The 15,085-nt window shown below is 42.9% G+C and overlaps 4 protein-coding genes across 7 annotated transcripts in view; 2 read left to right on the top strand and 2 right to left on the bottom strand.

Annotated features, from left to right (window-relative positions):
* Window positions 1-3,903, bottom strand: part of egfem1 (EGF-like and EMI domain containing 1) — a 52,362-nt gene extending 48,459 nt beyond the window's left edge. The window contains 4 exon segments of the mRNA XM_070829035.1: window positions 2,158-2,262; window positions 2,421-2,530; window positions 2,762-2,896; window positions 3,827-3,903. Of these exon segments, the coding sequence (XP_070685136.1) occupies window positions 2,158-2,262; window positions 2,421-2,530; window positions 2,762-2,896; window positions 3,827-3,903 (427 nt within the window).
* Window positions 3,904-4,817: 914 nt separating this feature from the next.
* On the top strand, window positions 4,818-9,806 carry mffa (mitochondrial fission factor a). Of its 4 annotated transcripts, XM_070828949.1 has the most exons (8): window positions 4,818-5,003; window positions 5,675-5,892; window positions 6,279-6,448; window positions 6,573-6,664; window positions 7,673-7,837; window positions 8,758-8,814; window positions 9,054-9,138; window positions 9,248-9,806. In XM_070828949.1, exons 2-8 carry the CDS (start codon window positions 5,679-5,681, stop codon window positions 9,377-9,379), a joined length of 915 nt encoding a protein of 304 aa, XP_070685050.1. In that variant the 5' UTR covers window positions 4,818-5,003; window positions 5,675-5,678; the 3' UTR covers window positions 9,380-9,806. The 4 variants fall into 4 exon arrangements, with proteins under 4 accessions (XP_070685050.1, XP_070685052.1, XP_070685051.1 ...); XM_070828951.1 differs by lacking the exon at window positions 7,673-7,837; XM_070828950.1 differs by lacking the exon at window positions 8,758-8,814.
* A 361-nt stretch (window positions 9,807-10,167) lies between these two features.
* Window positions 10,168-12,112, bottom strand: dnaaf1 (dynein axonemal assembly factor 1). Its single transcript, XM_070829248.1, has 2 exons — window positions 11,176-12,112; window positions 10,168-11,093 (listed from the first exon to the last, which is right to left on the bottom strand). The coding sequence occupies exons 1-2, from the start codon at window positions 12,110-12,112 to the stop codon at window positions 10,168-10,170; spliced, it is 1,863 nt and encodes a 620-aa protein (XP_070685349.1).
* Window positions 12,113-12,361: 249 nt separating this feature from the next.
* On the top strand, window positions 12,362-14,597 carry mrpl44 (mitochondrial ribosomal protein L44). Its single transcript, XM_070829467.1, has 4 exons — window positions 12,362-12,542; window positions 13,067-13,535; window positions 13,690-13,868; window positions 14,049-14,597. The coding sequence occupies exons 1-4, from the start codon at window positions 12,367-12,369 to the stop codon at window positions 14,224-14,226; spliced, it is 1,002 nt and encodes a 333-aa protein (XP_070685568.1). The 5' UTR covers window positions 12,362-12,366; the 3' UTR covers window positions 14,227-14,597.
* The last annotated feature ends 488 nt before the right edge of the window (window positions 14,598-15,085 follow it).

Here is a 15,085-nt window from a genome sequence, read left to right as displayed (position 1 = left end):
TGGTAATTATAAAGAATAAATCAAGTTTCTGGGAGTGGTTAAATGATGAGAAACAGTATGTCTTTCCGTACAATGCTGCAATTAGCATCATTTCCAAGTAAGAAGCCTTGTATGCATGTTATTGTCATATTTACTGTGTATTTGTCTAAAAATTTGGCACTCAGTCTTAACCATATCATTTATCACCTAAGAGCTGCTACAATTCTTTACTATTTTCATTAAAGGTTATGGTTTAGTATAATCTTAATACAGTGGTGTATAATCACTCAACATTGTGTGTGTAACAGAAAACATCAAATTACCAGGGATGATTTTCACATCTATGCTCTCACCATTTGATGGATGATTTTTCCAAATTTCACAGCACTGCATATTCCTGTAATTGTTTTAGCAGTTAAGGAACAAACCTCTGTTCGCACCATTATCACATTTCTCTATCAACTCTGTCATGCGATGAAGACTTACATAACAGTGTGCACCATTATGCCACTCTAATGTATCTATCTGTTGTAGGGACTTGGTAAAATTTTCCAAATGGATTCTGAAACTGTATTTTTTGATGAGGAATATAGCTTAAATGCTCTAAAATAGCACCTGGGCTCAAATCCCTACAACTCAGTATCGTTGGTGTATATGCCCCAACACTAAGCAGAGGTTCAGTGAAGGAACCTGGCCGAGCACAGGAGCTTGGCTGAGTCTTTCTTCTATAATGATTCTGGCAGAGGAGTGAGGATAAATCTGTCTCGAGAGATGAGAGAAGGGAAAACGTTCTACAAAGAGGGAAGAGCACGATGAGTTCTCACTGAGGAGGATCGAAAGCACAGGATGTGCAAGAGAGAAAGAGAAACCCAGAAGAAATGTTCCCTATCCGTTCCCTTTCTGTTCCCTATGTGTCTCTGTGATGTGTGAAAACCAAAGAGCCCGTGTCAAAACAAACGTGCGGGACAGCTAGCTCTAACAAACAACGGCACGTTCCTGTGAAATGTCTAAACAGGAGGAGGAACTGTTTAAAAGCCCAAGCAGACAGGCCCTTTCTCCAGGGAAAGTCAGGGAATAAAACAAGGAAACATTTGCAGTGTGTGTGTGTATTTGTGGGTTCGCAAACACAAGGGGGGTAGGAACCAAATATCCTCTGTTCACAATTCTCTCAAAATACAGCCATCCTCCTGTTGGCGTGTTGACGTAGACCGCAGGGGTTTGGACAGCGGAAAGAGAAGCCGATGATGGTAACGAGACAAACCTCAAAGACAAAAGGGATAAACCCACTGTTTCTCATTTCATGGCTACAGATCCCAGGTTCCCGCTCTCAGGGTCAAGACTGTTCATTTGCAATGTAGGTGAAATGGCCTTATTTAGAACTCTGAGCCTGAGGTTACTAAGGCATTATATTCTGTTCGTCTGTCCTCAGAGATGTCTGAAAATTCTTCGACACATACATTTTCTATAAGAGATATATTGTGTTCATTAGTGAGCTTAAGAGATGCTGGTTGTTGGATTTTGCTGTACCTTTCGACAGAGCTGGGCTAGCTGTTGCCTCCAGTTTCCAGTCTAAGCTGTCTTCATATCCCTGATCTTCATATCTAACTCCGCACCAGAACATGAGTATCCATATTTCCCCATTCCTAAAATGTCGAACTATTCCTTTAAGTTGCTTGTCACAACAAAAAAAATAATAATTTAAGGAATGTAATCGTTAAATGTTGAATCACTACCTCTAAAGTGAAATACTGACAAAGCGTGTTCTAGTCTTTTCCTCTCTTAACCATATTAAGCCAGAACTGCACACAGCCTCATTAACATACAGTTTTTATAGAGTGGAGCCTCAGCTGGGTTGGCCACAGCACTCCAGGGTCTAGCCTTCAAAGGAAACCATTCCTCCCAGAGAGCACCTCTCCTACCTTTAACTACCCAGAGACCCCACAGAGCAGCCTCGTCCAATCACAGCTACACTACAGGCTAGCACTGCTTTTGTAAAGTGAAAGCATAAGGTCCGAAGCGGGCCTATTAAAGCTTTAACAGCATGTTGTGCTCTGAGGAGTTCACTCACACAAAGCTGCACTCAGCTTATTGCTGTGTATTCTTTGAATGCAGTGAAATGGAGTATGCAGGTTTATACACGTGACCAACTTTTTTTATCAGGTGGGAATGAAAACTCACCGTATTGGCATCGCGTGCCTTTGAAGCCCACTGGACACTGACAAATCTGGTCTCCAGTCTCTGCACACTGACCTCCATTGAAACATGTATTGGCACCACACAACCCTGCGGACAGCACATGTCATATACCGTGAGGCTGCTGGTGTAGCCATGTTTGTGTGCATTTCTATATGTAGGCAACTGCCTTCCTGCCTAATGTAATTGACATTTTTCCAGTTCAATGCCCCATGTGATACATATGTATGTAAAATGTGACTACTCACTGTGCAGACAGCCCATCTCTTCACCCTTCTGAGTCCACCCGGGGCAGCACTTATAGACTGTGTGCAAATCCATGCTGTACGTCTGCCTGTACACTGTGTAGTAAGCTGTCCTGAGGAGGAGAAATTCTGTTATAGTCACATAATGGGATTTTCAGGAAGTAACATTATAGGTTTACGCGTAATGTCAGCATGTCTGTGAATACAATATACCCTGTAAAGAATGCAGTCTTACTTATTTCAAAAGTCTCTCACGTCTGCCGCTATACCATATTTCTTTATAGAACAGTGATGGTCAACAACCAATAAAGTATTTTTGCATTGTGAAAGTGTTTTGCTCCTACCTTCTCTCATAGCCGATGCACCATCTGTGACTGTTGCAGCCCTGTTTCCACACCTTAACCATGCGGGTAAAAGCCTGGACACAAGGCTGACGGCCCCCCAACATGGACATCTCCTGGTCTGCACAAACATTTGGCCTGATCATTGAAAACACACATAGAAGAGAAGAAGATGCAATCACAAAAATCTGCTATAATTTGTTCTTTATAGTGTGTTGAGGCAGGGTTGAGTTGAGAGAAGGGCTGGTTCCAGTGCTGGCCTAAGCCTGCTGTAAAGCCAACGTATGTACTCCAGCAGACATGGACTTCCATGTGTTCTATGTTTAGTTGCATGAACATCAAGCCATCACGCACATTGCTTGTCAGGTAATTATACAGCTTCCTGATTGGTACAATATGCTTGATTAAGGTCCAGAAAATGAACAGAAATCTTTGGTTTGGACAGTTTGGACAGTGCTACAGCACGCAATAAATAATTCAGTGTATTTTTACCGGAATTGTTTGCATGTTGTGCGTGCATGCATGCACTGATGTGTACACATTCATCACACAGAACAGAGGTTTGTACTGTGCAGCAGGCATGAGCAGTCTGCATCTGTGTGGCTTCAATACAAAGCTGCCTGAAGTTAATTAGTGGAAGTATTCAGCTCCTGCTGTAATGAAAACGATTTCTTCAATCATGTCCAGTCTATTTAAATTCACAAACCTCTGGTAGAGTACTAGACGGAAAAAAAAAATCACATTCCTCTGGAAGCTATCATGCAGAGTTCCAACAGTGATATAAAACACACATCCATCACCACGGGGGACCTGAAAGAGCGACTCCTAGTGGGCACTGAACATAGTAAACTATAAAGTAACAAAATCAGAGACAAAAGCAAAAGTTTAATCATCTGTAAAACTTTGCCTATGGAAATAACTGTCTTTTTTTTAGTTTGCTATGGGAGGCTTGGTTGCTTTGCCTAATTTTTAAGCCTGCAAACTTTCTCATTCACCTGATTATTTAGTAAAATCTGATGGGCTAAGTGCAAAATAAAAAAGTGGAAAATATTACAAGAGTTCACTTACATGCCGAGTTGCAGCTCCAAACATGATGCGATGTGCATAGTGCTGAATAATATCACGCATAAAATATCTGGGAACATAATTTCAGCCAGTTACAGACACGGAGAGCAGTATTCAATCGGCGCAGCTTCTGTGTCCATCAATTGAAGAGCATCCTGGCGTTTATTTACAAGTCCACCTTAAGACATCATTCGGAAGTTGGCGCTGGTCTTGCATTGATTTTTCCCCGAGATCCAGACGTGATTTCTCGTTACCGGTTAAGCACAGGCACGACCTGTCTTATGTCAATCGCAGCCTTTGAATGGCTCCGAGTGAACGCACCACCCACAGTCACTGAGGGGCCACCTCCCAAAACCCCCTGCGACATTGACCTGTGTATTTACTATTAGTAACACACCCAGACATGCTTTTAAGTTATCTCTTAACTTGTAAATGAAATTGAAAGTGTAATAAACATTATAGAAAAATAAGACAAACAGATAAGGACGTGACTGTATTTACATACAATGCATATGAATATAATTCAATAGATACTCCACATGCTTAATTATGCAAGGAATGTGAACACATAAGAGGCATTTGACTACGGATGTGTGTGTGTGTGTGTATATATATATATATATATATATATATATATATATATATATATATATATATATATATATATATATATATATATATGTATATGTGTGTGTGTGTGTGTGTGTGTGTGTGTGTGTCTGTGTATATTTTATATATACTGTATATATACAGTGATGCAGAGTGCAAAGATGTTAGGAAAAAAAACATCATTACTATACCATATACACAATACATCAGTGGTGATTAAGAATAGGCCACTGTTGAAATAAATCGAATAAATTAGTTAGAAATGAATTATTGTTTGCACATCACATCAAATGAAACACCACTGACCACTTATTACATTTCGGCGTTTAGCGCGTGTGGCGTCACTTCCTCCTGAGCGTTGGGTACTTCCTGTTTGGGGTCCAGAGGGAAGAGGAAGAGAGGAGGTTCCTCTCATATCAACACACGGAGATGCCTGACAGCTACATCATCTATAATACCTACACATAACTGTGCCATTCGGAGAATATTAAGCAGTTTTTATTCCTTTAAGGCCTTGATAAATAATTGTTTTTCTCGGAGGTGGTAGCTATCCTTAGCAACAAACCAAACGGTAAGAAACCGAAACAAGCGCGCTAGCATACTAATGGCGGTAATTTCTTGTCTGTAGCAGCTAGCTGTCCAGCCAAAATTAAGGTTAGCTTCAGGATATTGTCAGATCTCCTAACAGTTACCTGGAGCACAGAGCTAAACAGCAGCAGTTTACTAATTACTGCAAATATGGTGAATGTTTTTTAAAAGTAACGTCAACCAGATAACTACTGTATTAGCTTCACTAGTCTTAGCATAGTTCTGTGCATCATCGTTAATGTTAGCATTACTGTAGCATACATGTTAATGAAAGTACATGTGATACATGTGATGCGAGCAGCAGCCTGAGCATCTCTTCTCTGGTACAGCCGACCTAGTTTATATAACCTCCCTTTGTGTCTGTATGAAAAGTCAGAAGACACCAAGTTAGCATCATATGATAGTGTCACGAGAAATTTCCCCATCTTTAACTCCTGCCTACAGCTCATCAGCTGCACTAATATTTTATGAGGAGATCCTTCAAGAGATTGTTGTGTTTAGTTCAGTATGTGTAGTTGAATAAGGTGTGTCAGTGGGTATGCGGCACGACAAGTCAAACAGAACACACCGCTCTATTACATTGGCATGTATTCTGCTCTTTGTGACCTTTTTGTGGCTAACAATTAGTATTGCTGAACAAATCCTTTCACACAGCCAAATGAACGGAGCAGCCTTCCCCTCCCCCACCGCAGAGATGGCGGAGATGAACCGTATCCATTATGAGCTGGAGTACACAGAGGGGATCAGCCAGAGGATGCGCATCCCCGAGATGCTCAAAGTGGCTCCTCAATCCCATGAAGACTCTAGTCTGGGATCTCAGGAGGTCCCCCCCAGTGTCATAATGCAAGTCCCAGAGAGAATTGTGATTGCAGGTGAGTGTGCTGTGATTTCTGTGCAGTTAAAAGTCATTTATTACAAACAGACTCATCACTGGTGGCAGCTGACTGCAATTCACCTGTTATATGGTTTTGTTACAGTCATTGACAGACATTAGATACCCCTCTATCAGTGGCTCAGGACTTTGTACCTTTATAGAAGCTTTATTACTGATCAGCAGTAGTGTCATGCCTATATAACTATATATAAGTATAAAACTATATAAGACTGAAAATTTGACAGAAAAAAAATCACACCATTCATGTGAAGACGATAGTTATTGTTCACCTTCAGCATTCAAATCACAGTACAGTCAAATTAAGTGAAGCAGAAATGCATCAATCTCTCATTCGCAACTCAAATTTACACCTTCCCTTGTCAGGAGAGAGTAATGACCCCCAGTTCCCCAGACCTAGAGACCTGGACCTGATCCAGTCAACACCACTAGAAACCCTGTCTCTGAAGACTCCACCCAGAGTCCTCACCCTCAGCGATCGGCCCCTTGACTTCCTGGAAGAGGAGCAGCGGGTGGCTCCAGACACTGAGGGGCTGGTAAGTAATAAAGCAATCACCTTTTTACTGCTAAGGACTCTACATGAAATCCACTCATAGACTGAAATCATATCCTGATAGAAAACCATAACCTGAATAAAGCGGTCGTCATTATTCCTGTTAGTTGCGGCCCCAAGGACGCGTAAAGCGGGAACGCTCAGCCAGTGAGAATGCAGCTGCCCGCCACAGCAGTCAGCTGATGCGCAACGATTCCGCGTGAGTATTGGCCTGGATATGCCGTCATTAGCTTCGTATCAGCTCCATCTTATCTCCTTTATGCATTCATTAGCATGTTGCATCTTTCTTTTGGTTTTGTTTTTCCTTCCGTCCCTTTGTCTGTGTGACGTGGCTGCTTGTCTGTCGCTGGCATTACAAACTGTTTTGTTGCGATAAGTTTTGTTGCTTTCAGTGTTAATGCAGAACTCGGATGTTTTTGTCACTGACACTAATCCATTAACCTCGTGATTTTAAACGTTTGATGTACTAATCAGTTTTGACTATTATTTACCGATTTTAAGATGATTTCAGGGTTTATGTAAAAGGATGAAAAATATTCCTCTTTGGTTTCTAAACATGCAACACTGTAGGACACAAACAGCAAAAAAAAACATTAAAGGAAAATCATGATGCAGCCTATACAGTTTAATGCAAAGTTATTCACACGTAAAGAATACATCAGTTAGCTTTACTGAATAGATGTAGGCCCACTTTACACCATGTGTGCTCTGTAGCTTTATCTAGTAGGTAGATAGTTATAAATAATCACATTGGGACCCGATATTATATCAATCACTTTGTAATTCTGCAGCAAAAAAATGTTTTATGTGTCCCGATCACTTCTTTAAACACAACTGCATGTGACTTCTTGGTTTTACTGATGGGGTCACCACCTCTTGTGGGACTTTGAGCTGTGGTCTGTCTTTAGGGATCTATTCAAAATTGGAATCAGTTGCTTGCTTTTGGTTCACATCTCCTTCTCTGTTTCTGTTTTTTATTGGATGTGTTATATGTTAGCAAAGCATTGTTAGTGGTTGGCAGGTTCAATGTCTAGCTGTTATTGCAACATTACTTTTATTCACTTCCACTCGGTTGCGGTTTTTACAAAGTCAGTACAGTTGAGGACAGTTTCTTTTCCTTATTTCTCTCCCTCCCCTGCCTCCCTCCTTTCTTTCCTCTTTTGTCTTTCCTCTGAATTGGCTGCTCTTAATGCTGGGCACTGAGCAGTGCGACCCCGTCCCCCCCAGACACTGTCCACCCTTGCCCCCCTCTCACCGTGACTGAAGAACAACACAACGTGTACAGCGCTAGCGGTGTTCTTTCTTTCATCCAGTCCACTACACGTCGGGCCTACCAGCAGGTCCTGGAGGTGTTGGATGAGAACCCTCGCAGGTGACCTCCCAATCATTCGGTCATTTTAGCTTGAGAGAAAAATGTTTGCCTTTCTAGATATTGGTCAGAGGAGGCAATACAGACTGCATCAGCGGTCTTCTTTAAAGTCTCACTAAATCTACTTGGATTTCTGCTCTTCAGCACCCGGTTTTTAGGGGAACGGGGTGTTTCTGAAATGTTGTTTGGCCCTTAGGCTTAAGCATCACATGACCATTTTCTAACTGACTATTGTGACACACAGTAACAATATTAATACAGCATGTATCAAGCCATTTTGCTTTATGCGCCTTTCCAATCTGTGGCATTTTAAGCAGTTTGGTCCATTATTGCGAGACACACTTGACGCTAGTAGCAGCCACTGAAGGAATAGTTTACTAACAGACAACTTTCTGGTGAATTAGATTTCACTCAAAGTTCACCATTCTCTTTGTTGTATCAGGAAAAAGCTGAATCAACATTAAAGGCTTGATGTCTGAGCAGAAAGAACCATATGATATCACATACACTTTACAGCTTACACCTTCACCAGGCTTTTGCAACAGTATGACTTTGGACTGTTCGCCCTCCCTGATGAAGGCATAACTCTGCCCGCTTTAGAAGTTTAATTGACAAAGCTCCCTTCACATTCCTACCGTCACCAACGGTAGGAGGGACATACCTGAAAACTAAAACTTTAGAGTTTTGGGATCAGTTTTAAAGGGATAATGAAGAAAAAGACTCTTTGAATAGCACTTTAATAAGACATTATAAAAGACCTGAAAATATTAACCTGCTGGTTTTCAGGACAACACAAAAAGTCTAGATATGCAAGGGACATGCAAGGTGTGCACATGTATGCAACACTGTACCATGTGTATGCTGCTCTCTCTCTCTCTTATTTTTCCCCTTTCTCCAAACCCTGTCTTTTCCCACCTCTATAGCAAACCATCACTGCGAGGGGGGTCGGCCTCAAGCTCCAACCCCCTGCATGAATCCAGGTAACTTCACCTGGAACTTAGTCTTCACTCTGATCCTTTGTCCTTTTCCTCTTCTTTTCCTACCTTCCATTCTCATTTCGGCTCATTTCCATACAATCTGGTCCTGGTAGAAAACATCATCTATTAAAGTTATGTTGCCGTTGTTAACTCGTGCCACCGATCTGAAATGCGCCATCTAAATTATGCACTCTGTCCTGGCCGAGCTATGTAATTCTCAAAGTGTCCGTTCTCTTTTTAAGGCTTGCATTATCGACATATGAAGCCACGCTGGATGGAGGTCCTGATGACATGAGCGTGGTCGATGCAACGACACTTCGACGTCAGGTCAGTTCTTCATAAATACACCGTCGCCATCCTGTGGCGCGGCGGCCGATCGTGGTTCCCTTGTGAGTGGATAAAAAAAAAAAAAACGTTTTGAATTATTTATCTACAGCTCATCAAGTTGAACCGGAGACTCCAACATTTGGAAGAGGAGAACAAGGAGCGAGCAAAGCGAGAGATGATCCTGTACTCGGTCACTGTAGCTTTCTGGCTGGTCAACACCTGGGTGTGGCTGCGACGTTAGAGCCGGCCGGCCTGCATTTCTGCCGTGACAGAAGAACGTACTATCATTTATTCTATGTGTCAAACTTTAGCTACTCGCTGCACTCAGCCCCTGCGTGAGGAAGACCTCAACACTTGCGTATCAGGCCCATTACCCACAGGGCTGATATTTTGATTTTGTTTATTTAAAACATGTACAGTTTTATTTTTGTACTCTTATTTCATCCTGTCTCATATTTTCTCGTGTTTTGTTTTTATTACATATCTTCTCGCTGGATGCTAAGCATGACTTGTAAATATTTGTTCATGTCACTCAAGAGCTTTGGAAGAGATCTCATAGCATAGTTTACCAACATGGAGATGTAACGTGTTGAATATTTATTGCAGAGAGGATAATGTGTGACGTGAACTGGGAAATGTAATACAATTTAGTAAAACCATACGTTTGACGTGTCCTGTAATTTTATTGATCCATTAGATTAGATACACACATCACTAAAATGTCGCTGTTACATCGCGCTCACTTTGTGCCAATTTACTTTAGATGCACTGACAACTGACTGTACAGCTAGTGTTTCAGTTAACAACCATATAAATAAAATGGCTTTGACTTTCTTAAACACAAATATACTAGACAATGAATGACCTCACAGCTAAATATTCATGTTTTGAATTAAGACTGTGCCCATATCGAGCTTTTTGTGACCTGACACAGCCAATGTATTGCCTGTCAGCATTAAGACATTTAATTAGAGCTGCATCCTGTGAGACAATGTTGTTCATCACTTTAATCTGACAAGAATGCAGCCATCATTCCAGCTCCTCGATCAGGCAGCGTCGTGGTGACATGGTTTGGTTTGTTTTGGGCTTTCTCACTGGTTCGGAAATCAGTGGCTCATCATCATCCTCTGGATACACCAGTGATGTCGACGTGTTAGAGACCCCGGCCGATTTGTTGCTGCCACTCATTACAAAGAGTGAATTTTCCTCTGGACTGAAGGTGGGGTTAGCCTCACTCTGATTCCCATCTGGTTCATCCTCATCGCCGCCTGATGATAGGACCTCTATTTTCGGTTTGAACACTGGAGAGAACATTGCTGCGAAGTCCTCTGTGTCCACATCCTCCAGATCAGGCAAGTCATCAATTCGCAGTGGGCAATGTTGTGGAAGGTAAATGGTTTCCAGCTGCTCTTCATCTTCCAGCTCTGTAACCAGTGGTCCAGGTCCACATGTTGGTACGGCCTTGTCTGCTTCAGGAGGAGCTGCCCTGACTAGAGAAGGAAATTTCTTTTCACACTTCTCCCTCTTGTTTGCCTGTTCTCTCTCTGACTCATTTCTCATGAGCTGGATTCCACGTGACAGGTTTTCTTGTTTATCTTCTAGTTTTTCTGTGTCTGTCATCCTTCCTGCAATACTTTCTTGCTCTTGCTCGGAGTGCTCTGGATAAACCCCTTCCTTCTCTTCTCTCACAGGGTGATTTATCTGTGCTTCGTCCTGGTCATCTTTCTTGAACTGCTCCCTCTGGAACCCTTGACTCGGCTGCTCTGCACCCAGATGTTCACCGTTTGGCTGATGTTCATCGGGCACCTGTGTTGACTGACTCTGCAAGAACTCTTCGTGGGCATCCAAGCTGTCCTGCACAAAGGCCTGGATCTTCGCTCCATGGGATGAAGTCAAAATCTGGGTGTCGTCATCCTCACATGGAGTCTCCGGAGTGGTGGAATCCTCAGTCGCCCCTGAAATAAAATGTGAGTTACACTCTTTAAATCCACATTTACTTTGTCTCTGCAATATGATGGCAAATCTTGAAAACGTCACCTTTCTCCAATTGCCGTCGAAGGCGCTGTCTCTCCAGGGCTGCCTTTCGAATTTTTGCCATGCCATCCAAGCTGTCCTGAACTTTCCTCCTCTCTCTTGTTTCCCATTGCTCCCTCTCTTTACGCTCCCCCTCTAGCCCCCCCGCTGCCCATGCCTCTGCAGAAGCCCTGTCTTTGGGGAACACAGGGCGATCGTCAAGGAAGGTGAGCTGCTTGAGGCGAGTAATCATGGTCTTCCTGTAGTTTGGGATTTTTTTCACCACTTCATTCCCCATTAGACTTAACACCCGCAGATCAGGCATGGCCTCAAGTACGGAGAGGATCTCTGGGTCATTTAACAGATTGTGAGACATGTCCAGCACACTGATTGCCACACACTGACTCAGATGCTCTATGTCTCCCACAGTCTCCAGCTTGTTGTGGGCGATCTGCAGAGTGCTCAGCTCAGGAAGGCAGGAGATGTTCTCTATGGTGTGTATGTAGTTGTTGGACACGTTCAGGGTGCCCAGTCTTTTCAGGGACTCAAGGTTTTCCAGCTTGTATATGAGGTTCTGGTGGAGGAACAAGCAGCGCAGTTCACTCTGGGCTTCCAGGTTCTCAATGCGATGAATCCCATTGCTTTCCAGCCAGAGACACTTCAGCCCTGTGTACTCCTCTAAGTTCTCAATGGTGGAGAAACCTTTGAAGTGCAAGTACAAGGCGTCATTCAGGCAAGGTGTTGAGTAGAGTTTGTTCTGCTTACAGAGGTCTTTCAGGACTTTCTTGGTCATTCGTGGCCCTGAATATTTGTTTTGAACTGGCTTTTGCGCCTTTCCCTTGTTTTCTTGAGCTCCATCCTTCACCGTGGCTTCCGCGCTGTCTCTGATAGAAGTTAACGTTGTATCGGCATCTCCACGTTCCGTTTGAGTCGCTGTCGCCTCTATATTTTCCATTGACATCGCCAAAAATATATCAAATTTACAGCCAGGGCGAATATAAATAATCTGTATTTTCTTTTATATGTTTTCCAGCTGTCTATAAGAAGCGTAAATTTCACTCAGCAGTCCGCTCCGTTAGCTAACGTTAGCTGGCGTTTATGTTTGTTGCCATGGTAACCTCGTGTCATCACGCTAGGACCGGAGTGGCTACCCGGATGTTGCCATGTTCTCCGTCGGACACTTTTAGCTGTTGCACTCTGCCGTCAGGAATCGACATGGCGTCCGGGTACATACTAAATCGTGGTGCGCTGACATTAGGAATTCACTGTCAGCGTGCTTGCAGAAACATATCATTATCACAAGTCCGTGAGAAGAAGCGTTGGATGAAAGCATACACATTCCTCATGGCAAAGAAGTTAAAGCTTGAAGGACCTCCAGCACCGACACCACGGTGAGGCTAACGGTAGCTAACACAAGTGTCCACCAGAGAACATCTCAAGGATACATTGGATCTATTGGATACATAAGTCACTGTGTGTTTATTCATCTCAGCCGATTGAGTTGGCTTGGTATACAAAATAGAATAGCAACGTTGCACACTTTGTAAACGCAGACTTGTTCGGCAGCGTCTGTAATGCTGCTGTTTCCACCGTTTTTAAAAGGGATGTCAGGGTCGTAGTCAGTAATCATTTCTTCTGGCTTCCTCTGCAGCCCCAATCTGTGCATCTCATGTTATCACTATTTTTTTTTTTTAATGTTGTCAGTAATCCTCAAAGACGTCTTTCTCCTACTCTTGGAAAAAGTATTAACTCTGGTGTCCACTAATGCTCCAACACAGAACTATTCATAGGGATTTTTTGCATAACTCCAGCAACACCAGTCAGAAGTAATAACCAGTGTGTATGACCCATCTAGGAATCGTTTGGTGGTGGAAATCAAGACTCCAAGTTAATTCCATGTTTGACTTTGTTTCAGCTCTCAACAGCCTCACTGGGATTTCCATGCAGAGATTCAGGCTTTCAGCAGCCGCCTCCATGAGAACTTCTCCTCGGAGCTACTGAAAGTAGCCTTCATCAATCCCTGTTACCTGCAGGCAGAGCAAGAGAGGAGGCAGGCGTTAGGTGTGGACCCCGGGACCACCGCTCTTGCTCTGAAAGATAATATTGAGTTGAGTAAAAAAGGAGCGAGTTTCACCAAAAGTTTCCTGACGGACTGGTGCAGGGCCAGCCTCCCCAGCCTGCCGAGTGAGGGGGTGCAGAGCGTCGTACTGCACCTCACCAGTACAGCAGTTGTGGTCTATGTAGCAAGAAATCTTGGCGTTGAAGACCTAGCCATGAGCGCAGAATGCCCTGTTCCTGATGAGGTGCTGCATTCTACATTCATGGCAGTGATCGGAGCTCTGCAGGAGAGCAGCGGAGAAGAGCGAACTGGACTTTTCCTCAGGGTAAGAGGCTTGCTGCAGAGTGTCATAGATAGTCAGTATTTTTTTAAAGAAAGTATCATTTGTCCACTTTCAAACACTTGGATTGGGTCTGTTGTTTGTAAAGTAGTATGACATTTTTCTTTTTCCTCTCCCCCACCTTCTCCCTTCTCTGTAGGACTTCTTGGTCACCCAGCTGATAGGGAAGGACCTGTTTGACATGTGGACAGTTGTCAACCCCATGGGACTGCTGGTGGAGGAGCTGACTAAGAGGAACGTTCCTCTGCCGGAGCCTCGCCTCATCAGGTCTGCCGGAGCCAGCACCGTCCTGCCACTATACTTTGTTGGCTTATACAGGTATGTGTGCTGCTGTGGAGGAAGTACACCAAGATTTACTGTAAAAAACAAAAGCAGCATTAGAGCTGAAACGTCCTGAGATGCAGGTGCTTACAGCAGACGTGATGGTTAAAAGGGTTTTGTGTATAATCTGCCTATTTTACTTACTTTTTGTATTTGTTAACCTGTGTGTTGATTCAGTGACAAGAAGCTTCTGGCTCAGGGTCCAGGAGAAACTCTAGTTGCAGCAGAGGAAGAGGCAGCTCGTGTGGCCCTTCGGAAACTCTACGGCTACACGGAGAACCACAGACCCTTTGACTTCTCTCCACTACAGCAGCAGCAACAGCAGCCTTTAATTCAATCAGTGAGCAGTAATTAATGAAGTAACAACTCGAAATGTGTGGACTACAGACTTGCTACAAACTGTAGGAGGAAAGAAAAGGAAAATAAGGTCATCTTATAAACAACAGCCCAGCAGTGCACCAGGATTGTTTCTGTTGGGCATTTAAGTGTTGGATCCCTCAGACAAAGGAGAGCAACATAAGCCTTACTGTCTGCATAAAAAGAAAGTGAAATGCTTTGGAATAAAGTGGACAACACATTCAAGAGTAAAGTCCACTGTGCCCATAGCTTATCTTGGCTAATAACTGACACATTCAGCAGTCTGTGGCACAAAATAGCCGTGATATCTGGTTGCCCTTGTAAATAATACAGTTGGTATTGGTATACTTGATATTCTGTTATAGTATGTTCATCTGTAATAAAAAAAGTATGACTTTGTTCATGTATGTTTTCTGGATCATGACTGTTTTCCTCCATATTATGGATCTTATGAGATGAATGTGTGGATATGAACTTGATATCTAGACTATGTGGTGCATTGCTTAACATTCATCTGTAGGTCATTGCTTGAGGATGTGAAGAAGTATTTCAATTCAAATTTTTAATCAAGTCTTTTGTTTAAATGTTCAGTGGCAAGTACTTCTCACACTTCAACACGGAACCCAATTAAGTGCCTGAATTAAAGTTTAGTCCCTAGAAATGTGCTCCATGTGCTTAAGCCATAATGAAAGCCATTTAAGTGTCAACCACAAAGAGAGTTTGTCTTTTCCAGAGGAGCCCTCATTCTGTTAGGCGTGAGAGGAATTTAAGTAATAACTTTCTTAACAAATGCACTGGCTTTGTACATGCACATTTTCCTCTACATTACTCATTGGAAAAACAAATGTAACAATGGA

Source organism: Pempheris klunzingeri, chromosome 4 (genome assembly GCF_042242105.1).
Source record: "Pempheris klunzingeri isolate RE-2024b chromosome 4, fPemKlu1.hap1, whole genome shotgun sequence".
Classification (NCBI taxonomy): domain Eukaryota; kingdom Metazoa; phylum Chordata; class Actinopteri; order Acropomatiformes; family Pempheridae; genus Pempheris; species Pempheris klunzingeri.
The sequence above is the reverse complement of the archived record's forward strand: the minus strand, read 5'-3'. Positions and strand labels throughout refer to the sequence as shown.